At 43.0% G+C, this 27,587-nt stretch overlaps 1 protein-coding gene across 1 annotated transcript in view; it reads right to left on the bottom strand.

Moving 5' to 3' along the window:
• Positions 1 to 27,587, bottom strand: part of COL24A1 (collagen type XXIV alpha 1 chain) — an 897,023-nt gene that overhangs the window by 216,537 nt on the left and 652,899 nt on the right. Inside the window, exons 29-32 of the mRNA XM_086954096.1 lie at positions 13,123 to 13,176; positions 9,607 to 9,651; positions 9,469 to 9,513; positions 3,326 to 3,379 (exon numbers count right to left, since the gene is read on the bottom strand). Of these exons, the coding sequence (XP_086810222.1) occupies positions 3,326 to 3,379; positions 9,469 to 9,513; positions 9,607 to 9,651; positions 13,123 to 13,176 (198 nt within the window). The remainder of the gene's footprint in view (positions 1 to 3,325; positions 3,380 to 9,468; positions 9,514 to 9,606; positions 9,652 to 13,122; positions 13,177 to 27,587) is intronic.

Raw genomic sequence — 27,587 nt, forward strand, 5'->3', positions numbered from 1 at the left:
ACGTCTGCATAGACAAAATACTAGGCTTGGAAGGGCTTGTTTGTCCAAGTTATGTGCATTGAATACCTAGGTCGTACGATATCGGAACACAACCCTTTACTGACTGAGCTCCATTGGAGAGGGCCCACATCGCCCATCTCCATCTGAAGGCTCTCTCCCAGCTTTCTGTGCGAGCCTATTTTCAGGGACCCCAGGGAGACCAAATTGCAGCCTACTTCACCATAAATGTACACAGCATCTTCCATACAAACATTGAATGGGATGCCTTTAAAGCCTTGATAAGGGGCACTGCTCCAACCATTCCATAGGTATGGAGCATTCACTCTGCACTAAGTTGACCACTCTGGAAGGCAACATCTGATGTCTGGAAACTGAGGCCACGGGTTACCCTAAAATGATGCCATCCCTACGCAAAGAGCTGGTGAAGATATCAGGGTCAGATGGCCTTCCATACTAATTTTACCAGACTTATTCCCCACAGATAGACCTTAGGCTGCTGAAATGTACCCCAAAGAGTTCAAATGCAGGCGCCTCCTGGACACGGCCAGAGAGGCGCTGATCATTTCCATACCTAAGCTACTGAGTGACGCCACAGACGCAACAGCATATTGCCCACTTTCTATGCTGAACTTGAAGTTGGTTGCAAGGTGACTTGGTACCTGAGTCTCTGTGGAGAAGTTATATTGTTTGATTAACCATGGAGTTCTACAGATTAATTGAAATGCTTTTAAGTTTTTGCATATGCAATTTTAATATATTGTTTATGTTGTTTTAATTTGTAATGGTTTTAAGTAACCAAACAATATAAGTTGATTTATATATATTTCTATTCTGTACTTAGACTGTAAAATTCTTAGCAAAATAATGGTGAACCGGTTCCAAACCCACCAGGCTGCATTGGTGCATGGGGACAAAAAATGGTTTAATTCCCAAACGCAACACATCCCATAACATCCAGCACCTGTATCGAGTGCTGGATGAAACGAACAAGGTTCAATTCCCTGAGACCCTAATCCTCTCCATAGACCTATAGAAGGCCTTCGATACCCTTACGAGGGATTATCTGCGTGTGGTCATGACTAGGATATCCCTGTGGGGTGTTGGAACAAATGAGTCGCATTGCTTTACACTAACACGCAGGTATGCACGGATAAGTGTATCTCTGACCCTTTGAGGCTCTTTATGCTGGCGGCTGAACGATTTCTTTGCCTCCTGCGTTGGAAGGCCAGGACATGGGTATTCCACTACACAACGGGGAACACATGTGCTCCCTTTATGCGGATGACAAGTTGAACTTCTTAAGGAATCCCACAATAGCATTTCTCTGGAACTTCGTACTGCTAGATGACTTTACACGGGTTTCTGGACTCAGCACAAATTGGAGTAATTCCCGTACCTTCCAGATTTCTACAGAATGCGCAAGCCCTGCAGAGCCAGTGAGAACCTTAGGTCTACTATGGGAGCATCTTGGGCGGGGGTGGGAGTGGCGATATTGGTGGACTGCTACTCAGAGGTCTCCTTCTGCACACTAGGACAATATACCAGGTGCTCAATTCCTCACCTGTGGGGCACTAACAGGAGCTAAACAACATCTCCTGGATATTTTAGAGCCGGAACCCCCAGCCCATGACCTCCTACACTCCTTACTCACCTTAGGCGAAAGCAGGTACCTGATCTCCAGGTTATACATAACTGCACTGGCCATGAGGGTCGATGACCTGCCAGCTTTGAAGGCCAAGTGGTAGGACTGTATAGGTATGTCCTTGACTGGAAAGGAGTGTGGCCAGTTCCTAAAGTGCACCTACACCTTCCCACGTAACATGTGGTTTAAGTCCATCCAGTTCAACTACTTAGACTTTACATGCCTCACATTACAATGACTGAATGTGTTATTACACACCACTGATCTTAACTGTCCCGGATGTACCTTGAACTAAGAGGTCTTCCTCCACATGGTGTGAAGCTGTTCAATAGTAAAGCACTTGTGGTTCCCAGTCACAGAAGACCTGGAGGGTATGCAAGGTCGCCTCCAGCTCCACACGGTAGAAATCTGCCTTCTTGGGCTATATGCCAGAAACCTGAGAAAAAAAATAGGATCCTAGACCTGGCATAGGGCTTAGCCTTCAGGGGCATTTTCAACCAACGTAAAATGCTTCATGTGCCCACCCCACCAATAATTGGGGGAAAATTCAAGTGGAGAAATGGACTCAGAGCTGAGAATTATAGGGGGTATGAGGAAGACCGATTGCAGACTTATGGATAGAGATGGTCACTGGCTTCCTAGAATATGGCTCCTGTCCACTAAAAGTACAAACACAAGTCGAGCTTGCCCTATGTATGGATTGTGTCAGCCATGAAGAGCTGAAATTCACCCTTATTCACACTTCCGGAGACTCAGCTATGGGGACTGACAGGCTGTGAAGCCTTGGGAGAACACCTTCCTTTTGCTTCACATCCCATGACATAAGACCTCTTTCACCTTTTCCCGGCCACAGCTGGGAGCTCTTCGATAGTTATTGATAAATTGTACAACATTTACAACTGGGCAGAATTCCTCTGTGTGTTATAAGTTATGATGTTAATTTCACACAGTTTCTTTTCTGGTAGGGACTGACATTGTGACGCATGGTTCTACCTGTATAAGATGTGGTCACAGGTAAATGTCAATAGAGTGTAAACAAACACTGGACAATTAAGCAGAAGAAAAATGTCAAGACTTTACATTTATCTAATGCTGGCTATACTTTGGAAGCTATGGTGTGTACATTTATGCCTATGTTTATGTCTGACACCAACAAAGAAAAAAAAAAGGCTGAGCTCACTGATGAGCCCTGAGTGACTATACACAGTAGACCATGGTATGACAAGCGAAGTGGGGGAACAATAAAACATAAATAAAATACACTCTTTGCTGAAGCTCATGATTACAAACATATCCCAAAATAAAACAAAATAAAGATACAGGAATAGAGTCTTAGCAAGAGACACTTCACCAAGTGCCGAATTTCTTAAATAAACTGATCTTTAGATCCTTCCTTCCCAGACATTATTCATACAGACAAGAGGAGAGCAAGGAGGATTTCCAGATTTGTGCGATATATACTGATGGTTGTCTTTGCCCTGTACAGGACTCCCCCGCCTTTAGTGTAGGTTCACACTATAGGGACATCTTGTCCTTGGTCGTCAAAAAATTACCCAAAACACAGAACACGGCTATTAACACCACAGCTGCGCTTTACTTTCATCTCAGGCATCCAGAGTTTGGTAGAATTCTACCCGCATCATACAGTGCATCTCAAAATAACTTGTTTAGTGTCACACTTACTGGTTCTCCCATTGGTCCTTTATCTCCACTACTTCCAGGAACACCTGACAAACCCTAGAAAACATGTACAATAAAAAAGTGAAACATTTAAAAGAGATACTTGTTTTCAACACCTAATTGTGCATTGTGTTACAATACATCGCTCATTTATTCACCAGAACATTTGTAAAACACCTTTGTTCTAATATCCAGCAAAAGGGGGGATTCCAAGTTTGTTTTCAAAGAAGCTTAGTAGTGATATAGTACTACCAAAAGGGGACGCATTATGTACAACGATTACAGTTGCATTTTAAGTTAGCATATCATGAGGTAAACTGGTGTAGATGTTTCATTATATTTGATGTCAGTGAGCTCTAAGAGACCGTTTCCTCTACTCAGATCCTTTTCAGTTGATAATGAGATTGTTACCTTGTCAATCCTTCATCTGATTTGCTGCTTGCTTTTTCTCTCCATTGACTTTCAGTCTCCAATTTGTTTTCCTCATTTGTCAGTTTGTCAAAGATGATATTTCTACCTCTCCACAATACATTGTCAGTTCAGGTATTCGGTAATTTCGTCCGTTACCGACCGGAATTAGGCTTCCTACATCTGGCCCCAGATCTTTTTTCAGTACAGGGAGAAGGCCACCTTCTTTGTGCAAAGATATTTGCTCTGTTATTTTTATATTTATTAAACACAAAACTAACCCTGAAGAGCTACACCAACTGAATCTGATACGTCCTATAAAGCTGCTTCTTGAATTGCAGTGAACAATAAACCATAAATAAAATACACTCTTTGCTTAAGCTCATGATTACAAACATATCCCAATATAATAATAATAATAATAATAATAATAATAATAATAATAATAATAATAATAATAATAATAATAATAATAATAATAATAATAATAATAATAATAATAATAATTTAAAACAAAATAAAGATACAGGAATGGAGTCTTAGCAAGAGACACTTCACCAAGTGCCAAATTTCTTTAATAAACTGATCTTTAGATTCTTCCTTCCCAGACATTATTCATACAGACAAGAGGAGAGCAAGGAGGATTTCCAGATTTGTGCGATATATACTGATGGTTGTCTTTGCCCTGTACAGGACTCCCCTGCCTTTACTGTAGGTTCACACTATAGAAATACCACATGCATACATACATAGAAAAAGCTCCATTACAGATGGTTGAATGTTACGCTTTTGAATCTCAACCTGGCAGGCTTTTGCGCCAGATGCAAAAGTCTCTGTAGAACTATGCTTACTACTCAGGGCAGCCAATTTTGAAAAGAATCGAGGTTTCTACGAAAAGGAAGTAAAGACTCAGTATGATAAAATCACACCTACTTTACTCTTCACTATTCTAGCTTGCAGCTCTGATTTAAAAGGTGCATTAAAACAAAATCTGGAGTAGAGTCTGTAAATGGGTCTGGAATATAAATATGAAACTTTATACACAGCTAGGATTAATAAAAATCTACTTTCCAGTAATGGGTTGAAAAACTCTAATTCTGAACATAAATATAAAAAAACATATTTGACAACTATTATACCCCCCAGCTGCTCTATTAAATATTGAAAATTATTATCGATGGATTTCACCACAGGGTCAACCCATAGGTCATGGTGAAAAGAGGTAGGATCTGGATGTTTCTATATAGTTCAACTAAGATCAACCCTGCCAGAAAGTGTAAAATATGCGAGAACCAGTACACAATCTCGGGCACTGTAACAAGGTGGGGTCGATCAAGTCTGCCCCATTCAACTTTAGTAAACTATTGTGCAGTGTCAGCTTCAGTACTCCAGTCTAGTGCATATTCTGATTACAGACACGAGGTATGTCATGTGGGCTGCATGCCAGAATATAAGCAAGAAAAATATTTTTAGATAGTAGTGTTGTATCCAGAATATTGACTTCCACAATAGTTTGACGGTATATATTTTTTACGGAAGTATAGATTAACTCCACATCAAGGTACTTTGAAAATATACCACCAGAGATTAGTACCTATGTATATTTAACTTTGCAATATTATTGTAATCGATATACCCAAAAAGTACCAGTGGGTAAAAATTGTATTAAGTTCACCATGCTCTTCAATAACAGTTGAAAGATTGCTTTCTAATTGGTGCTGTTTTTACTTGCGTTTTAATGTGAAGGCATGATGGAGTAAATGTACTACAATTAGGTGAATGAACACGTTACTTACGTTTAGCAGAGACTTACCTCTGCGTGCTGGAAATGAGGTACGGAGCATAGATAGGTGCCATGTCTGCACACTGACGTCAGTTGCTTTCCAGCCTGTCCACGCCACCAGATGCAGAGTCTCAAGAGCAAATTGGTTGTAAACAGAGTGCTGATTCCTAGACTTGGGGTCCTATTCCAGGATATAGTCCAATAACAAAATGGGGAGGATGGGAGGGTCGGTGAGGAATCTGCGGCTAGATTGAATGTCTACCAGAGAGAGCGAATTACTGAAGGTAAAAAACCTTTTCTTCTGACTTCTAGCCACAGATTCCTCATGTTTTGTAACAGATGCAAAAAATGGTACCTATTTGGAGGTGGGCCTGTGAATGGACTCAAACCAGAAAAATTCCCCTCTTGTGAATCTGACTGTGCAGACAATAGTGCTTCATGAACGTATGGAGGTATGCCCACGTAGCTGGCTGGCATATGTCTAGGACAGGAACTGTGTATGCTAATGCAGTGGTAGCAGCTTTGACCCTGGTAGAATGAGCATGCATAGCATATGTTGTAGCCCTTTCAAAAATTGTATTAAACTGGTGACTTAAACAATTGCAGCACACAGGAACACAGGGTTTGGGGCTACATACAATTGCACCTATCCTTTAGTGATTCCTTTGTCGCAAGCTTTAGGTGCAGCGGACCAGAGATTCAGAACCCCTAAACCTCCTAAGACAAGCGTGTCTTATTCTCAGAACAGAATATCCATTAGTCCAGCACTCTTCAAAATAATTACAATCTATATAACAATGAACAATTTAGTTATAGGCACATCTTGTTCAAAACAAACAATGAATCTTCAGTGGAGTTGTTGTTTGTAGCGTATTCTTTATTTATTCCATCAATTTTTTCTCCAATAAAAAACAGACTGTAGCCATAGCCAACGCGTTTCGTCTTACAAGGACTTCTTCAGGGCGAAGAGTATAATATTTCTTTGTTCCTTATAGATCGAACGTATCTCCTATTATCCAATTTAGCACCAGATTTACCCTCTTTTAGTTATTTAGACTGTTTTCCTTGTATATCATGAAACCGGGTGAATCACTCGTGGATTAAATAGTCAAGTATACTGTTCTTTTTCTTCAATATGTATTATAGAAGTATCAGCCGGCTCCGTGGCATGGCATCCATCGCAGTTTGCTATGATATACAAGGAAAACAGTCTAAATAACTAAAAGAGGGTAAATCTGGTGCTGTGGTAAGGAGGATGGACTGAGCAGCTTGATGATCTTGACTTCTAGAGTGGATGGCACCATGGCCTCGACTGCAAAACTGCTGGGTTCCTTTTGGAAGCTGGACAGGTTGGCGATAAGGAGCACCACCAACAAAGCCACAAAATTAAAGGTTGCACTGGTGCTGTTGGTGAGAGGGGCAGACCGGCCCAGAGAGCAAGCTGTAGCCTTAAACACTCAAGAACAGAATCGTCTTTGTCTCCAAACAGGCAAGTTAGATCAAAGGGCAAGTCTATCAGGGAGGACTGGGCATTGCCAGAACACCCCATAGATCACAGTCACAAATGGCAGCACTAGTGCCAGTGGCTCAACAAATAGAATCAGCAGTGTCCAAGCCACAACAAATCATGAACTTGGCCACGTTATGACAGTTTGGGATCACCTGACAGAGCACAGGTCGGCAGCTGCTCTGGCATACCTGGGAAGACTTGTTCCACCGAGTCCAAAAGAGCACAGTAATACCGTCCTAACAGGCAGCTGGCATTTACCGAGCAGAGGGTCGGGCTGGTGGAGGAAAACAGCTGTTTCCCAAACATCTCCAAAAAAAGTGCTGGAATTAGATCGGCTTGTACCACTAGACTCCTGGGTGAAGGGTTCTGCAAAATAAGAGCAGGGGCACACAGAGCAGGGAGATGGCACTTGGAAATCTCTCAATTAACTGGAGGACCAGAAGAGGGTTTGGCCCATGCTCCCAATAAGGGATCTGTCAATGACTCAGTAAATGAAAGGAGGGACTCATAAGATGTTTGCCCCGGTTGAAGTACTTCAGCCAAAACACTGGTCTTGGCCTCCATGGTGGGGAGCTAGAGGTCAAGGACTTCAGCTGCCCTACACTTAACCATGGTGTAGGATGCAGAATTCTCTAATGCTGGCCCAGAGGTGGGAATTGGCCAGTTTCCAGGAAGGTATCAAGACCATTAGCCTCTTGTAAGTCATATTACCAATTATCATACTGGTAGTGTTGATCAAACTCATTACCTGGGTCAAAATTATTGTCACAGTCTGTACCTAAAAGGGAATGTAATATATATTGTCTCCCTTGTGGAGGTGGCGAGTCAGGTGGGGGAAGCAGTGCCTTGGGAGGTATTGGGTGCTACTTCAATCAGTGACAGAAAGGCATCAACATGGTTTTGGAAAGAAGTATTGTTGCCCTGTCCCCTGGCATCGATGGAGTCAGCATGAGCATTGAAGTCCCCAGGGCTTGCTAAGGTCGCAGTAACGGAAGCAGAGCCAGAAGTGAACAAGGAGGCAAAATTCGTTTGAAGGGTTCATCTGGTACCAAAGTGAACTTGCTTGCAGTACTCTAGATGGAGGGCCTCTCTGTTCTTTGGGCAGGTCAGTAGAGATCTACAGAGCTGTAGGATGACTGATCAGGACTCTTCAATCTGGCATGGCATGGCTGTGACCCCTGGAAGCTCTGGTTGTGCCTGAACAGGTGCGTTCGACTACGAAGTTGGATGACTTTGGGAGTGAGATCGAGTGTCCTGGCTCCATCCCATGCCTGTTCAGCTGAATGTGAGTAGCGTGGGGGGGTGGAATCCCTGTCAATTTTGTGTGCTTTTTTTTTACTCACCTGATGATTTTGACCGGGATGAAGACCGGCTTCACAAACCACTACATTGACTTTAAGAATGGCTGGAGTGGGAGCAGTTATGAATTTTCGACGCAGACCAAAACTGGAGCTATACCGTTGAGAAGTCTTCTTGTGTCTGCAATGTAAAGCTTTGCCCTGAGGTCCTGCACACAGGATGATTGTGAGATAAATGTCTCAGTAAGTCACAATGGGACCTCCAGTTCCGCATCTGGAGGCATTGAAAGAAAGGAACTTATGTAAGGGCAGAGAGTGGGTGCCCATATAGGCTCTGATCACCATTTCCAGAGCGGAACAGTGTCAGTGCAGAGTCTCACAGCACCACCTGATGTCACGCAAAGGTACTGCTGAAAAGTTTCTGAATCCAGTCAGACGCCTGGGGAATATTCAAAAAATGAGCAATCTGCAACTAGAAGTCTCTATCAGAATCTACAGAATTATAACACTGTGGCTATTCACAAAGAGATGGGATGTCTGTCCCACACACTTCTTGCACTTCCTAATTTATACCTGAATAACCCAGGTACAAAAGGTGCTAGAAGTGTGAAAACATGAATAGGAACCGCATGCCCCCAGTTTTTCCATGCTGCATGATAGATAAGAAAAGTCCACACAGAAAAATGTGTTTAAGGTGAAAAAAAGAAAATAATACATCTGAAACTTCATAATGTTATCCATATGTGTTTTTTGCAATGCAAAGGGATCAGCACCCTACTGGGCTATGGAATACAACCGTGTAAGATCAAAATAAAAAAAGTCCTATGTTCCTTCGCCTAAACCTAATAATTTGTGAACTGAGAAAACGACTTAAATCTTAGCAATACCGAAAGAAATAGGAACATTTTTAGAATGGGAGTGATTCTTTTTAAAAAAGTGATATTGAAGTTTATTTCATCAATTGTTTATTTCATCAATTGTTTCATATAGCACTACCTGTCATTTAGTCCATGTCAGAGTACTGGACCGAATAGAGAAAGTAAATGAATTTAAAAGGATCACAACAGTTGAGCTAGATGTGGTTCATGAACCTGGAACCTTATGTGCAATAGAATCCAAGTTAGAATTTCTAAATTCTGATACTTACTGGTATTCCTTGATCACCTCTGTCTCCAGGATGACCAGCTTTGCCCTAGGAAAATAAATATTTTGTTATTTCAGAAACTTTTTTATAGAAGACAAGGGGAATTATAGTGCACAAATGTGGTGAGACATTCCTACTTACAATATTTCCATTTATGCCTTTTTTCCCAGGTTCTCCACTTTCACCCTGACAAAAATATGAAAGTAAATATATTTTAGAGACTAAGTATCAATAGGCATAATATAAGAAGAAAAGAAAATCAAACATTTAGTGCACAACATACAATCGGATGTATCTGTTCATTGCTGGTACTACCTGCACAGAGAAACTCACATATTAAAGCAGTTTTGAAGTGGTTGAGGAAAGGCAGTACTTGAGCTAAACCCCACATTGAGAATAGTATAAAGTAATACTAAACATGCTCAGGGAACTTAGAACAGTGAAGAGAAATGGGCTATATAAATATTTATACATGTTCGCATGTTGAACTTCTCAATGGAGTTGTTTTGACCAAAATAGCACCAACAAAGTCAAAGAGTGTTTATCTATATAGTGATAGTCCACGCCTGGTTAGAAATGTTCACAGTAACAACCAAAAACAAGCACTGGCAAAGCCCATTTGTAAGCTGTTTGCAAACCTATTGGCTTTGCCTACACTAGTTTTCCCGGGAGGGAACAGCACAAGCCTGGAGGACCACAGGCTGTTACGGGGTGTTGCTAGATTGAAAAAAGAGTATCTGTAATGTATTTATTAAGCACTGCAATTTGTAATATCATTACAGGAACATGTAATACAATAGGTTATACTAATATTGAAAGACTGAATTGTTTCTAAAAAAAAGTACTATATTTAAGAATTGGCACATACAACAAGCAGCATTGAAGACAGACCACAAGGGGATACAGAAGAAAGACTACAGTGGCACATACAGCCAGTGATACGATGGAGGACAAAAATGGCACATATACGCAGCAACATATTAGAAAGGATACAATGACACATACAATGTTGGTAAGAGCACAATGTCAATGGAACGACAACTGCCGGATCCAACATCGGAAATGAAGCAGGAGAAGGATAGTAATGAAACAGTTCACCAAGAAAAGCAAGCAAATGCAGGATAACATTAGTAAGGTCTTATTTTTAAAGACAATCTTTTTCTGTAATTTGTTTCACCAAACTATATGACATGACACAAGAAATAGAGCATTTCTTTGCTTATGATTTGAACATTCTTTGAGTAAGCATTTCCATACACTGCAGAGCATGCTGCTTTTACAGAATGTCATTCAGTATGGGTTCTGCATTCATCAAAAATTCCCCATCACATGCTGAATACAATGCTGAATACAATGCACCTCATGCACTGCAATGGAAGAACTTCCTAGGAGGCAGTATGACATACCAAAAAGCCACTAGCAAAGGTGGGAGATGTTTACTCATTTGAAACACACTGTTTGTATATTTTTGGGAAGAGCAGTGATGAAGGTTTTTGCAGGGAGCTGTCATGAATTTTATGAGGCATCTTTACCCCATAAAATAGACATAGAACACAATTTTTTGACACAGATTGCTCCAGTTTTGTTAAGCAGCATGGTAGAAGCACTAGCACTATTAGTATGAACACCTGCATTTGCGTGTCACCATTTATGCATGGGTACGCTCAATGGTAATCCATTTTTTATCCATTGTGACACTTAATAAATCAGTGCCTACTAATGAAGCACTCCAGACAAGATATTGAAAGCTTAACTAGGAAGTGCCCCTCAACCAACAACACATATAACCCAAGAAAATAACATTCTTACAAACGAATACCGCTGGAAATACCTAATTTACCTCAACAATAAAGAAACAGGCACCGGTGGAGCACAAATATTTATTCTGTATCTATTGCTGTTGTACCAATATTAAGACCCTTATATATGGCAGAAGAACATTGTCAGTTGTGAAAGTATTACTAAGTAATATTAGAAAACTGGAATGTTGGGAGCTCCATTGTAAACAATGGAGTGCTCCATGCTTCTACGGGCAGTAAAGGCCCGCAGAGGAACATACCAATGTTTTACAAAGGCCTCTCAGAGCTCGAGGGGATTTAAATCTCCTCGAGCTTCCAGAGGCCTTTGTTTTATTTGTTAGAACATTCTGCCCTCTAGTGGCAGAATGTTCTAATAGCCTTATAGCCCTTCGTAGCAGAGCTATACCGGCTATTAAAGAATGTTGGTAGCTCCATTGAAAACAATGGAGTGCTCCAGGCTTCTAATTGCTGTTAGAAGCCCTCAGCTCCACCATTCCAATGTTGTCCTTCAGAGCTGTTGCTGTGAACAAAGACCTCAAGGAGCCCATTGGTATTTCAATCCCCTTGGGCTCCGTGTGGATTTTGTTTTATTTGTGAGAACGTTCTGCCCTCTAGTGGCGGAATGTACTAATAGCCTCATAGCCCTGCGTAGCTGTGCTATGCAGGCGTTAAAGTCCCGCTCCCATGTTAAAGGCCCAAGCCGAAGAGGGCCTTAAATGGCAGGCATAGCCCTCTACAGCAGGCTAGAAGGCTATATTAGAACACTGGAATTTGGAGTGCTCCAGTGAAGACAGTGCGTTGTCTAAGCACTTCTAATAGCTGGTATAAGTCTCTTACTCTAGTAGTCCAATGATTGTCTTTGATTTTCTCCCTTTTTAATTTACAACATTCTACCCTTAGTGGGTGGATTGTTCTAATAGGAGTATAGCCCTTCTGCCTCAGGCTATCATGGTTGTTAAAAGCCCTCTCTCTCTTTATAGGCCTGAGCCACTCGGATTCAAATCCTTTAACAACTGGCACAACCATCAGCATATTTAAGGATATACTATAACATTTTAGATAGCAGTAGATTCTCTAGCTTTGGAGATACTACAGCCAATTATCATGCGTAGAATGTGTGCACTAATTAGTAAGTGCCCAAGTTCCAAGTTCTTTACCTAGGCATCTGACATTCCAATACCTTCCATGAAGCCACCATTCCTGGCACCATTTCCACTATAACAAATTGACTGCTATAGCAAGAGCCACCCAAAACTGGCTGCTGCTGCAGCTGTAATTCAGTGACATTATGTGCCGAAGGCGCAAGGGGAATGCCACTGTTATTTTGCAGCGGCTCCATCCTCCTCCTGCAGGTATTGTTAGAGAATGACAGTTCACTGAGCTGGAGTTTAGCATGTGGTACTTAAAGCTTATGCTCAAATGGTCATTCTGTGTGTGAAGTCTCTGTGAGAAGAAAGGGGAGACATGGGTATCTTGAGATATCCCCAAAACCCTTAGAAGCATGTTGTAATGTGATCATGTCACTAGTGGTCTTCATACTCTAAGACTAAACCATAATTTTTCTGTTTCAGATCCTAAACATAAAACCCAACCAGCCTCCAATTTGAAGGTTGGACCCTCAAGATTCAATGACATTTCCCAGCTCCTTCGAACTATGCAACTGAAATCAGGAATTCTAATGGCCTGCCAGGTAGCATCTGTCTGCTGGCATTCCAGCTTAACCCTTCTGTGTATCTAACCTAAGATGTTATTTGGGCAATGTAGTGAAGGGACCAAAGCTCACACATCCCTATATGTCAATTAATCTACAAAACAAAAAAAAACTAGAAATTAAAATGTAAGAATAATCATGTATTACCTTAACACCTTGGATCCCTTGCTCTCCTAAAGGGCCATCTGGACCTCTTGGACCCTGAAAACATAAACCAAGCAATTCATTTGTAAGTGAATAGGCTCGTTTCTCAGTAATAGTAACATTTGCAGAAATAGAAAAAATCTTCAGAAATCATGAACTATCATCAACATCTCTAGTATTTCTGTATTTTATAAAGCACTGGCATGTCATATTGCAGCAACTCCAGAACACTTTGCTAAACTACAAAAATACAGATATAAAAATAATAGAAAGTCCTGAAAATGAAATCCCAATAAAGAAGAGTGCATCAAATGGCGTAAGATTTTAACACAGTCTATGAAATGCTCGATTCCTTAACAACTAAATGGAAACATGATAAAACATCATTCAAATTTGGAAAGAATATGGAACAAAAATTGTCTAAATTACCTTGGTATTTGTCCTGAACATAGCTACATGATAGGACATAAAATACTCCTTTCGAAAAGTAGAACTATTGAGCTATATGTTGCTTGTTACAAAGAATGTCTTCACATTTCAGTAGAAAGCAGCGGTTCAAAAAGTAGGGGGAAGAGACCTCAGTCCTAAGGTGAGACTTGGCTGAGTTGCTACATAGACAAAATAGTCTAAAGCATTAAAGTAAACAATGGTTTCTGTGAAGAATACCAAATTTACTCTGCACATTTTGGTAGAAGCCACAAAGCCTTTGACAAAGAAGTGCATAGGGTGTATGAACCTCAATAACAAAAACAAAACTGCAGTAAGGCGACAGATGAAATAATATTCCCATACAAATGTAGTTAAAAGAAAACGCTTTAGTGGCTAAAAGGAGTGAAAGCAAAAACAAATCTAATGTCGGAATTGGGAAATATCCAACATCAATTGTGATCTTTTATTGAATTTAGAACAGTATCACCAGTGATTTGGTTGTATTTTCTAAATCTATCACTAGGAAGTAGCAATGCATTTAGTTTCAGCTACAGAAACAAACAATAACCCCCACGGATAATATCCATGACAATGGTTTCCATGAAAAAAACACACATGTACTCATTTTCAGGGTCAAGGTCCTTGTTATAAAAGTAAGTTGTTGGTGAAAGCCCATGTTAAGGTCTACTTCAGCTTTACTTCAACTATCCCCATTCAATCGGGAACTGTTTCTTGGGTCCAAGCTATAGCGTTAGGCAGGAAAAAGCTTCCATCAGCTCCTTCAAAACCACAGCTAAAGCCCAGCTATAAGTGGACTTGCAAGTTTCCACCAACTCATTTTTACTTACTGTATCTTTCAGGACTCTGGCTTCTTTCTATGCATGTAGAACAGTAACCAACAGCAGTAGGCCTCAAAGATAAGTTCTGAACCATGCCTCTCCCTGTTAACTGAGCAGGATGCTAGCTTGCCTATTCCTGAGAATAGCCTTCACAGTCAGAGATTCACGGGGAATTGAGAGCCTGTGATCCGCCATTTCTTGTGTAGTATGAATAAAACCATACTAGTTGCATTCTTCTGTCCTTCCTAGATTCCATTTCCACTTTAGCTTGAAGGTGGCATGTCTAGACTCTTATACTACATAACTACTAGTGGTTGTTGAATTCTCTAAATCTATTGTAGGGAAATTTCCATGTGCATCTCACTCATCACTAACAGCATGTTCAGCAGTTTATGTTAAATTCATCCCAAGAAGTATCATGTCCTAGTTTTCCAAAATGTGTCCAGTGAGGCGTAACTGAACATTTCTCTCCATGCCTCGATGTGCTCAGTTCAGCCCACTCCCAATCAAAGGTAAATGCATAGCTCTTGTTCACAAGTCTGCCATCTATCCCAGTGAATAACAGGCTAGGGTGTCTCTGATAGTTCTTTCTTTCAAAGAGTTTCTCTGCAGTGCTTCACTTTTCTCATGTGGTTGCTAAAATTAAAAAGAGGGCACTTCATTGTTGTTTTGACTTGATATAACCATTACTTCCTTTGTAAACGTTTGTTAACTACATAGCAGAGCTGATATGCCAGCCCTCAGTTCTTGAATCAGTGGTGTTGCAACTTATGTCATACCAGATACACTGATGGAAGCCTGTGCTGGGGGCCTATTGCTCTTGGCAGAGCTTGCATTATATAAGCCACTAGCAGCCCGTCCCGACGTCGTCCGGGTATGAATTGCTGCCGGCCAGTAGTATATTGTTTTGTAGGATTTCGTTTTGATAGCATTTCTAATCTGTGACAGGCCTGTGAAACACTCCGATTCACAGTGCACTGCTGATGCACTTAAGAGTGCGCGTTCAGTAGTGTGTGAACTCGAGTTTCCCTACTTTATTTTTCCTTGCAATATTATATAGCGCGAACTCGACAACATGGCATGAGCACAATTTACATTACAGAAGAACACATTCATTTGTGGTAGGCACGGGGAGACAACGCAATTTGCCTGGAATCACAGGATGTTGAGCTGATGCCGAGATTCGAACGTAGCTCCTCAGCTCTAAAGTTCGCAATTCTAGAACTTGTGGCGGGAGGTGTGTCTAAAAGTGTATGGCGGTGCTGGCCATCAATGAGAGAGACCTGTGCATTTTTCAAATGGATGGTGAAAAAATATGAGTATGTTGCTGGAGATGTGGGCCACCGTGCCACCAATGTACTTACCGGGGGAGGGTAAACACCCGTTAATCCGCAACTTTCTTTCCGTATACCATCACTCCGCATACTTTCATTACGAAAGTACCATGACTCCGCAATGCCATTATAAAGCATGGCATTACATTTTATATGCTTTTACCACGCATACATTTACAACGAAATTCGTTGTAAATGCATGAATGGTAAAAGCATATTTTTTTTAATGTTTGGATAAGGTAAGTATGGGTATAGGGGTATATGTTTTGGGGTACTGAGGTATATGTTTTGGGGTGTTTGGGTATTTTAAGGGTTCAGATATAGTTTTGGGTTATGGGGTACAGGGGTAGTTTTAGGGTTTAGGGATAGGTATGGGTTTTGGGGTACAGGGGTATTTTTAGGGTTCAGGGCTAGGTTAGAGTTTTGGGGTATTTTTAGGGTTCAGGGGTAGGTTTGGGTTTTGGGGTATAGGGGTATTTTAAGGGTTCAGGGCTAGGTTTGAGTTTTGGGGTACAGGGGTATTTTAGGGTTCAGGGCTAGGTTTGGGTTTTGGGGTACAGGGGTATTTTAGAGTTCAGGGGTAGGTTTGGGTTTTGGGTACAGGGTTATTTTTAGGGTTCAGGGCTAGGTTTGGGTTTTGGGGTACAGGGTAATTTCTTAGGGTTCGGTGGTAGGTTTGGGTTTTGGGGTACAGGGGAATTTTAAGGGTTCAGGGCTAGGTTTGGGTTTGGGGGTACAGGGGTATTTTAGGGTTCAGGGGTAGGTTTGGGTTTTGGGGTACAGTGGTATTTTTAGGGTTCAGGGCTAGGTTTGGGTTTTGGGGTACATGGGTATTTGTAGGGTTCAGGGGTAGGTTTGGGTTTTGAGGTACAGGGGTATTTATAGGGTTCAGGGCTAGGTTTGGTTTTTGGAGTACCGGGGTATTTTTAGGGTTTAGGGATAGGTTTGGGTTTTGGGGTACAGGGTATATTTATAGGGTTAAGATGGGTTAGTGTTTAAGGGTGTTGAGGTATTTTAAGGAGTACGGGTGGGTTATGATTATGGGGTGCAGGGGTATTTAAAGGGAGCAGGATGGGATTAGCACACAATATGAGACATGGCATGAAGGGCGGAACGTACCACACGCCCCCAGTGTTTGTCACGCCCCCAGCACACGCCCACAGCACAACGCAGACACCCCCACAAGGGACTACTTTGCTGTCACGGTTCTTTTACCTTTTAAATGTATATGGTGGGCATCTGCATAGCCTATGTCCTTTTGCTGCAACTGCCCTTTCCAACGCTGTATTGGGTGTTGTGATTGGTGCTGTGGTTCTTGAGATTACCCGCCTCAAAGGTTTGGGCTCCCTTTTATTATATTACTATGGATTAACGCCTCATCCTCTATTCCTAAGCTGGAAAGAATGTAACCAAAAGGCCACATTGGTTTTAAGACTTGTGTCAGGGCTTACACTCACACTGCGTATCAGGTATCGGAAAAGTCTTGGTTGGTTCAGCATTTGATTCAGTGCTGAGGTGACAGACAGGGAATCCAGGTTAGAGGATTAGTAAATTGGAGGATCTGGCACTTGGGTCTGGTGATGGTTGAGCAGGACTTTGGGTTGAACTTGTTTAAAACCTGTTCCAAGATAGACACCTCCGTTTTGTAATGCGAAGTCTAGATCTAGAATGACCACAATCCAACATGGTGCAGTCTATGAGGGATCTGAATACCTCAAGCCCTTCTGGAACATTAGTGGCAGTGGCAGTATGAAAGGCCAGGGAAAGAGGAGCACGCTGCTTGACATCATTGTGACTTGGTAGGTTTTCAGTTTTCCTGAGTACTTAGTAACCTGGCTCTCGCTTGCTGACATTTGTTGTTGTACTTGTGCCCTTTCCTACGTGGCTAGGGTTATTCCTTGTTTTGTTTGGTGTTTGTACTTTATTACAATTACTAGCTGTTTCAAATGGGACCAACCATCACTTTCTCTAGCCCAGCAGGCCCCATGCCTTGTAGGCTGTGAGAAACATACAAATACATTTTTCTGGGATAATTGTAGTATTTTTTATTTATAAACTTCTTTGCTATTTGCTACCTTCTCCTGAACTTGTTCTCTGGTCCATGAATGCCCCCTCTAGTCCTGTTGTTTACCCATTTTCTCCTTGCTTCATTTTCCCCGTGTCCCCTTGGACATCTTTTTGCTTGTAAATATTTATACATATTGCATTGGAGGGATCAGGGTGATGCTCGCTGTCAAACTGGGTCTTCTCACATCACGGATTCATTAAAGTGTGTTTAAAAAGACAAACTAGTTAGCAACATTTAAAAAACACCTTCTTGTGATAATTGTACTTAAACCCCAATTTAACTAATGATTTTCATTTTCATAACATAGTACAACGTCACAACAATTGGGTATTTAACTTTTTGTTAGCCCAGGTTATAAAAGCGATCTTCTAAGCATTCTGCAAGCTTACCCATGTGAATGTTGCCTCAGCCGCGCTACTAACGGGACTTATTTACAAATTGCCCTCTTTAATATCAAAGTAGGCACAACATGCATGTTTAGCAGCTGGACTTTACTCTGCCACTCCACGCACATGTGAAGGTGACTTAGATGAAGTCAGATTTGTTAATAAAATGTCAAGACTGTCTGGTTTGGCATCCCAGCCTTGAAGCCTAAAAGGCAATGAGACATGGCTGTTTCTGAGCAGATTTAGTGGCTTTGGAATTTGTCTTTGCGGCCAGTTTTTGCACACTTAACCCTTACATATAAGTAAAATATGCTTATTAATGTGTGGGATCTAGTTTTCTCTTACTGAGATGCTGTGTCAAGTCTTTGCTTCCTCTGCATATATTTTCGTGTTTGTACATAGGTGATGGTTATGAAAAGCATCTCCTCTAAGACAAACATCGAGCTGCAGAGCCTCTATGTTATGTTATATGAACTTATTACGCACACGGCTACTCATGAGTGTCCCGGCGCGGAACCATTGGGGTATAACAGTTTAAATCAGATGAATAGGTATGTTTTGTTAATTGTTCCAGCTGTCCAGAAGATCAATCAATCAATCAATCAATCAATCAATCAATCAATCACGGTTTTTGTAAAGTGCGACAAATTACCCGATAGAGTCTCAAGGCGCCTGATGGGGGATAAGATAAGATGCCCTTTGGCAAGCCCTGCACTCGCGTTCCATGCTGAGAGGGAACTTGTTGTTATTGTCTGATAGACACAGGGATTCTGGATCTGCTGATTTCTTTCCATCGTCTGAAGCCCGCGCTCTGGCTATGGAATACTGGTCGGTGAATAATGATAACCTCCCTCTACCCCAATCCAGAGGCAGACTGAAATCAAAACTCTCAACCCTACTCCACAGTTTCACAACTTCTTGACAGACGGCATGATGAACACAAAGTTACCGCCTGCATCTTCTTGAGCCAGTGAGCTTGGCAATGCAAATTCGCCCCAACACTCTTTAACATTTTGCTTCAGTAGCTGTCAGCAAATGCAGTGATGATCCCTGATGCACAGCCAGAAAACCATTCAAACAGCTTGGCAGGCTGCACATAAGCAAAATGTACACAAACAGCAGCGATGGGAGAAAACAGAGAAGTGATTAACAAACACGTTGACAATCTCTTGTAACTAAATTTGCCTCTACTTCCCACAAGTGCCCTTGGTGGAAACTATTATATGCCTATTACTGTCGCAGACTCATGATACAAGGTAAATATCCGGTTTTAGAAATACATATTAACCTGTTTTTATAGGCACTGGTCCTGTGTTAATAGTCACCAAGGATCCTTTACTTACACAATGAAGTCAGATACATCTTATTTAAACTGTATGCATTTAACAGACAGTTAGAGATTGGTTCTGGTTGGCTAGGGTATGCACCTAAGCTAAGCAGAACCCACCACCCTAGTCAGCGCAAGCAAGTTGCACACTAAAGTTAACCTGCGCTCACCCTTTCGTAGCTTGGTGCAGAGCAGTCAGGCTTATCATCAGAAGCAATGTGTAAAGCATTTGCGTAACACACTCACACAGAAACACAATGAATACATCACAAAAGAGACTCCACATAGAATTATATACAAATATAGTATATATTTTACATAACACGTGGACCAAAATGACACAAATCATAATTACTGTGCATACTATGCAAATTCTGTGACAGTACTCGTTATCCTGACAGTCCTCGAATCAGAACAACATACATCAGAACATCAGGGCATGAAATGCAGCAGTGAGGTTAGAACAAAAAGCATATGAATCACAATATGAGTGCAAGTACTGTAACTTGGTATAAGGGAAAAACACGTAAGTCACAACAGATGATCATAAGTCACTATAAATACATAGATCACAAAATATCCACATAAGACCATAGGGTGCAGCACACCTGCACTCCTAATTTGTGTTATACAGCAGATTTTGTGAAACCCGTGGACACAAGGGCATTCAACCCAAAACATAGAGCACAGGAACACCAGTGTGGCTATTATACTGTTATATTTCATATCAGTATCCTAATATAGGTCCAGGGAACATCGTACACTTTCCCTACATCATCTCCCCTTCATTTCATATGAACGAGCCTTATAAGGACATAACTCCTCATAAGGACAGAATGCCTTATAGGGACATAACGCCTTATAGGGACTGACGCCTTTTAAGCACCAAACCTTTCACCTAGTTCCATGCAGCGGGAGGGTTTTTCCCAATCAATAATGCTAGGACTTCATCCTTAGCACATATGAATAATTTATGACAACACTACCAAGGGGGTATACTTCACCTCTCCTATCGACACACAAGGTTTAATCCCCAACGTCATCCTCATACTGAACAATGGCTAACACATGCACAAGGACTGTATAAATACAGAAGGGAACCAAGACTTCAAGGCCGAAACCGACCAGAGACGCTGAGGCTCCTGCATACAGTCGCTCCAGCTGACAGTGGTCTAAACATCCCTTCCGGGGTGTCCAACTCAAGACCAAGACGAGGTCCCACACTCTCATTATTCAGGTAATGGGGTTTGATTAAATCCTAGCAGGATTCTAGGCTCCTAGGCTGATTAGCTCTTACGCACCTATCACATGCTAGGTACACTTGGGGTACATCTCGATAGGCAACTTAGGAGTATGTGCTTTTTTTATAAATGCTTTTTATATTCATGTATATGTTCATGACTATTGCAAAATGGTAGAACTGTAATATTCCTTTTTATTCACTGTACTCCTGATCCTAAATCTCTGCTACTGTGTAACAGTTGTAGCACCGCATATTTTACACTAGAAGAACAACAGTACAATAAACTTTTATTGTAAACACGCTCGACTGTCTCTTCCGTGTATCTCTCTGAGACAAAATGAGCAAGCACGAGTGACTGGGTGAAAAGTAGTACATTGTTTCCACGAGTCTGAGGAATCAGGGTTTGTTGTGTTCTGAGGTTGCCAAAAACTAATCTCTCTGATAAAAAGAGATTCTAGTGGCACTGTGATCTACCTAATGCAAAACAAGGCTACCATACGCGGTGGGGGTGCATAGAGTCAGTCTACCACCGACCCACAGTGTATGTTGTCCAAAAGGGCAGGTCCTGCAGGGGTACTATAGAAAGTACACTACAATACCTTATGTGGCAATGTTAGGTGGTTTCCTGAATGCGGCAAGTTTCCAATGAAAATCAGGGACATCTGTCGAGGTTTCACCCGTAATATCAGCAAAGTGAAAAGATGCCCCCAAAGCAAGTATGTGCAACTATAATGTCCCCATGGTGTACACTTTAACTTTGACGTGAGGGGGACGCACCAGCTCCAGTGCTTCACAGGGCGACCTCGCTGGGTCTTCCGTGCACTGCACTACCCAAGATGGCTGTCCGCGATCGTGTAGAGCAGCGGCCAACTCATGGTGTCTGCGGCAGAATCGGGGCCAAACCAATGTCTCCAGCAGGAGAACAACACTTCATCAACCCAGCTGGTGCAGGTGAGTTTGAATCCTTCGGGTACCGCACATGTTTTCATTTCTTCACTTAGCTACTCCGGTTGCTTTGGTAGCATGAGGGCGGGGCGTGGAAACACACTACCAGGGGATTCCGTTGGAGGCTGCACACCTCACCTGCAGCTGCCAGCTGGGAACTGTGAGCCTGGGCACGCTGGCAGTGAACAGTCCCTCAAATCAAAGTGCATATCCAGGGACGCAAAGGAGTTGCTTCCCTTGCATTGATTGATGAATTTGGCAAACAGTGCCAGCACTTCAGATACCGTCAGACCAAAACGCTCCAAACATGCACTGTAGGGTAGGCAGTGATAGTGAAGCATTTACCACTAGCTGAACCAGAAAAGATAAGGAGTATAAAACAATGCCCCTTGGAGAACACTTGGGGTGAGGTTCCGTGACAATTGTAAGTGGTGCTTTCGACTCGTACGAATATGGTCGAGTCTGGTATCTATGAACCGCAAATGACGAGTTTAGTAAGTGTGCGCAGTTTCGCTGTGCTAGCTTAAACCGTTCGTTTGTTATGTGGGTTTTTCATTTGTACCCACGGGTTCCATCTTAGATACGGCATCCATTTTGTCTCTTGCCCTCAAGTAGCCAGCGAACGGACGTTGTCCGTTTCGCGACCCTGGGACTCCCAAGATATTTGCGGAAGACACATGTTCTTTGTAAGTGTCTTTATGACGAGGGGGATGCTACTGTAAGGCAGATGACGCCGCTTGAGGCTCATCTTGCCGCACGGGCTTATTGTCTCAGCCGTGCATCTCATTAGGCACGTCCCTTTGATGCCTGCATCTCGTGTTTCCCGTTACCTCCCCTTTTACACCCTTTCCGATCTCCCCACTGTCTCCGTCTTCCTCTACACCTGTCCTTGTTCCTATTTCGATCTGTTTTACTGCTGATTGGAATTTACTAATGGTGGGAAGATGGGTTTTTACAGTTGGGAACCGCCAAATGTTTCCGCACTTATGTTTCGGATCTCATGTGTTTCAAAGTGACCAAAGCGACCCCTCTGGGGGATAATTGTGAGAACCGGGTTGTAAACTTTTGTGTTCAATGTTATCCTATGGGTAAAAACTGTATAAAAGGAGCGATCCACAGAACCAATTTGAAGCAGTCTCCCCAAGTTGCACGCTGTGTACTTGTCGTGATCTCTGTGTTCCCTGCAGCAAATAAACCTTGAATCTTTGACGCCGAAGGAAGTGTCCCGTGTCTCTGTGACTTGTACGCCGGAGCAGGTTACCCACGAAGGTTTCAGGTGTTGTGCCCTGGCACCGCTGGGTCTTACAGAACCCAGTCCTTCAGTTGGCGCCCAACGTGGGGCTGCATCAGTGGTACCGGTCCAAGCCCGACGATCGTGAGGAACTTCGTGTGAAATCTCCGAGGGAAGGTGCACTCCGCTTCATCGATCCTGTTGTCGAAATAAGTGGCCCGAAGACTTTTCCCGCGAAGATTCCCGCCTCCGGACGGCTGCGACGGACTGCTGCCCTGACTGTAGACCTGTTTTGGCGCCTGGCGTAGACCTTGGTATAGCGAGACGATTGACGGGCCTTCCTGGGGACGCCATCGATTTTTGAGTTAAGTATTTGTGGGTCGCTCCCATAGCTCTTGGTTGTTGACACTTTAGCGAGTGTTTTTGTTGTACACGCTGTGTGAGTGTTTTTGTCGGTGACACTTTGCTAGCGTACTTTGTTGTGTTGTTTGACGACTGCAGCCGCCAAAAACCGAGGGTTTTGTTCTTTGCTGGGACTTGGTAAATCCCGTAACCCTTGAAGTTTGTGAAACTCGGCTAGTGTGCAAGATGCCTGGTCGCAGTACTTTGTTTAGTTGTTTCAGACCTTGTGGTGCGGATTCCCGACTGGAGGACTCGTGTCCGATACCTCCGGTTGGAACTCCTACTTATGATTTATATAGCAAACATGGGCTAGGCCCAATTACCTTTAACGATTATTGGATTAAATATACAAAGAAGGACGGCGATCTTCGTTGGCCACCTCACGGTAGCTTCGAGGCGTCAATCTTAGATAATCTAGAACTGAAGTTGTTCGAACGAAAATCAAGGCCGGCCATGTTTGATGCCTTTCGGTTGTGGCGCAAAGAAGCCCGACAGAAAGAAATCAGACAGAATAAACGTAGTCAGCGAGATAATGTTGCTACCATAGTGAAGAAAGCTGAGCAGTTCCAGCGTGATAAGGAGGATAAGGATAAGGAAGTGTTTGAGAGACTACAGCGTATGACCATAGATAAATGTTATCCTGCTTTGCCTACGGAGTCGGACAAGAAGGAAGAGGTAGTTGAGGATCCTTTAATGTCTTATCTTATGAAGTCGCCACCCCCGTACGTACAGGGTACCGCAGCTCCTGTGGTCCCTGCCGTACCTGTTCTTCCACCTATTCCTCCTCCACCTGTTCCTCAACCTGCACCCGTTCTTCCGACTGTTCCCTCTCCCTTGTCTGTTTCTATTCCTACTGCTCCTCCGCTTCCACATACTCCTGCTCCTGCTACTGCTCCTGTTTTGTTAACCCCTGTTGCTGCTACTGTTTCTACTCCTTCTCTTGTTAGCCCTGTGTCTTATTCTTCTCCCTCTACCCGTAGTCGCAATTCTCCTCTTGCGGCTAGCTTCTTTCAGTCGCTCGGACCTGTTCATGGGTCCGTTGGTTCTGATGGTCCCCAGAGACGAAGTCAGCTTCCTGGAAACAGAGAACGCGTTGCGCTATATAATATGGCGATGGGTTGGATGGTAAACCCGCAGAGAAATCCACCACGTGTTGTCCTCGAAACGTTTTGTCAATTCAATATACCAACCCAGAGATACGTGTTTGATGAAATGTGTAAGTTCCTTCATGATCAGATAGCGGCCGATGCGCCTGACGAGGTGCTGACCGCCCTGTCTGAGCTTCGGCTTCAGTTCGCAACTGGACTGATAGTAGATACCAATGTCCGACGTGCTATTGAGCGGTTACTATCTTTTCGTCCCGCTACGATACCTTACGCATTGTTTGTTGAGGATATTGAACACCAACCAGATGAGTCTGGCCAATATCCCATGCGAGAAGTTCCACCGGTTTGGATGCCAGGTAACCCCGCAGCTGCCCCTCCGGTCCCACCGTATTTTCAGAGAGTATGGATACATCTCCCGTGGAAAAGATCGGAAGTGTTACAGGTGAAGCAATCATTGCCTGACCCTCGCAAAAATCCTGCAGGGTATTACAAAGAATTATCGCAGCTCGTAGATGCTACGATAATGAATCTTGCCGATATCGACATGTTGTTTGGCAATGTCGTACCACAACCGGTATGGGCTAAGATTCGGCAGCAAGATCACGCAAATGAATTAGGTGGTGATTGGGCGGCCATCTTGGCGGCAGATGCTTTACAAACTGGTGGAGCTAAACCTGAGCAGTTGATTGCTGCCCTTCCCCAAAGAATAATAACGTTAATGAAGACTCTTATGCCGGCTATGAGGGTAAACTGGGACAAATTGTCAGCCTGTAAGCAAAAGAAAGATGAGAGTGTTTCCGACTTCTTTACGAGGTTTGAGGAAGCATTCATTGACCATAGTGGTCAGGATATGGGTACTGAGGGTGGACAAAGGTTGTTTGTGGATAAATTTGTTTCGAATTTATTGCCCGATTTGAGCAATAAATTGAAGAATTCGGAAAGTGCATGGGCCGTTTCCACCTCAGCTCAGATATTGGCTACGGCACAATACTATGAAAATAGAGAGAAAGAAGAGAATGACCGTGCTGACAAAAAGACGAAAGAGCTGAAAACTAAGGTGTTGTTGCAACAAGCGTATCCTCCACGGTCAAATCAGAATAATTCACAACAGAATCGATCGCAGTCGCAATCGAATCGATCGCAGCCGCGTAATGATTCCTCCTCCCAAAGATCATCGTTAGGGTACAATCAATGTGCTTATTGTAGACAGGAGGGACACATTAAATTTAACTGCCCTGTTTTGAATGAACGTAATGGTGGTAACTCATCTAAAGGAGGTCGTGGTGGTTCGCAACAGGCGTCACGTGGTAGAGGTCGTGGTGCTCAGAATGATCGCTCAGATAACTCATCTAATTCTAATAACTGCTTTGATCAACGTGGATCATCGCAAGGACGATCTCCGCAGTACAATGTAGACGATTATTACGTCAATCAGGGAACTGACGACAGTAACTACTAGGACAGCCAAAGACAAGGAGAGGGAGTGGTATCAGTTCTGGTTGATCAGAGAGGGCCTTACGTCGCAGTTGCTACATCGGGCGTCGTTGAGCCTTTTCTGTTGGACACTGGTGCAGCGAAAAGTTCTATCATGCATTCGAAACTCCCTGGCGCACCTTTGTCTGGCTTAACAAATGTTTCCGTTGGATTCTCTGGCGCCCCCGTTAGCAATCCAGTCTCGCGCCCTTTGCCCCTTCAAATTGGGCCACGTGAGCTAGAAGCTCCGTTGATTTTAACCACGGGTTGTGGCGAGAATCTTTTGGGCCTGGATTTGCTTAAACGTTTGTACGCAACCTTGTATTGTTCTCCTGCGGGTGAAAAGCTTACGTTAGGAGAGAGGGTTGTCTCTCCTATGTACTTGTCTCTTGATAAGCTTCCACCGGAATTGAGTTCTCTTCCTGCGTCTTTGTGGGCGACGGGTCCAAATGACGTGGGCCTACTTGATATCTCCCCTTATGTTGTTCAGTTGAAATCTAATGTGCGATTGCCACGTATTCCCCAGTATCGTATCTCCCTTGATGGTGAACGAGCGCTGTTGGCGATCATCTATGATTTGATCGAGAAAGATGTTATTGAGGAGACTCGGGGAAACGTGTGCAATAGCCCTGTACTGCCTATTCTTAAACGCACAGATCCTACAAAACCGCCTGTTTATCGTTTTGTTATCGATTTACGGGAGGTGAATAAAATTGTGGTTCCTCAATTCCCTGTTGTGCCTGACATCACGGCGCTCCTGACTCTGATTCCAGCTACTGCATCATGGTTTTCGGTGATTGATTTGAAAAATGCGTTTTTCAGCATCCCGATTGCCGAAGAGAGCAGGGACCTTTTCGGTTTCTCTCTCGGTGGACGAAGCTTCCGGTTCAAACGCGCTCCTCAGGGCTACTGTGAAAGTCCATCGATTTACAGTCAAGCCTTGAAGGGTCAACTGGATGCGTTTAGGTTGCCGGTTGGTGCGGCCTTGATCCAATACGTTCAATGACTTATTGGTGGCTGCCGATACTCAGGACATTTGTAAAATAGCTACGGTGTCATTGCTGCAACATCTCTGTGAGCTAAATCATAAGGTGTCCCCTTCTAAACTCCAATATTGTTGTCAAGAAGTAACCTATCTAGGTCACTTATTGTCAAAGGAGGGAAGGAGATTGACCCCAGAGAGAATTGCAGCGATTGCGCGAATGGCTGTGCCAAAAACCCAAAGAGATGTGCGTGCCTTTCTAGGTATCACGTCATACTGCAGGCAATGGATTCCTAATTTTTCATTGCTAGCGAAACCATTGGTGGCTCTTACGTGCAAGGATGTTCCAACTCCTTTACCATGGACGGAAGAATGTCAGAAAAGTTTTTCTGAATTACGTGATTCATTGTGTTCGGCTCCTGTGTTGGGTACCCCTGACTACAGCAAGCCGTTTACGCTATATGTTCACGAGAAGGAAGGTTGTGCTTTGAGTGTCTTAACGCAACCTTTTGGTGGTAAACAGCGTCCATGTGCATATTTTTCCTCGACCTTGGACCCAGTAGCTAGAGCATTGCCGAGTTGTTTGAGAGCAACTGCGGCAGCTGCGGTCTCCATCCGACAATCAGCAGGATTGGTCATGGATAATATGCTTACGGTGATGGTTCCGCATGCAGTCGATACTCTTTTAAATCGTACGAAAACT

The sequence above is a fragment of the Lissotriton vulgaris genome, chromosome 1_1 (assembly GCF_964263255.1).
Source record: "Lissotriton vulgaris chromosome 1_1, aLisVul1.2, whole genome shotgun sequence".
Classification (NCBI taxonomy): Eukaryota; Metazoa; Chordata; class Amphibia; order Caudata; family Salamandridae; genus Lissotriton; species Lissotriton vulgaris.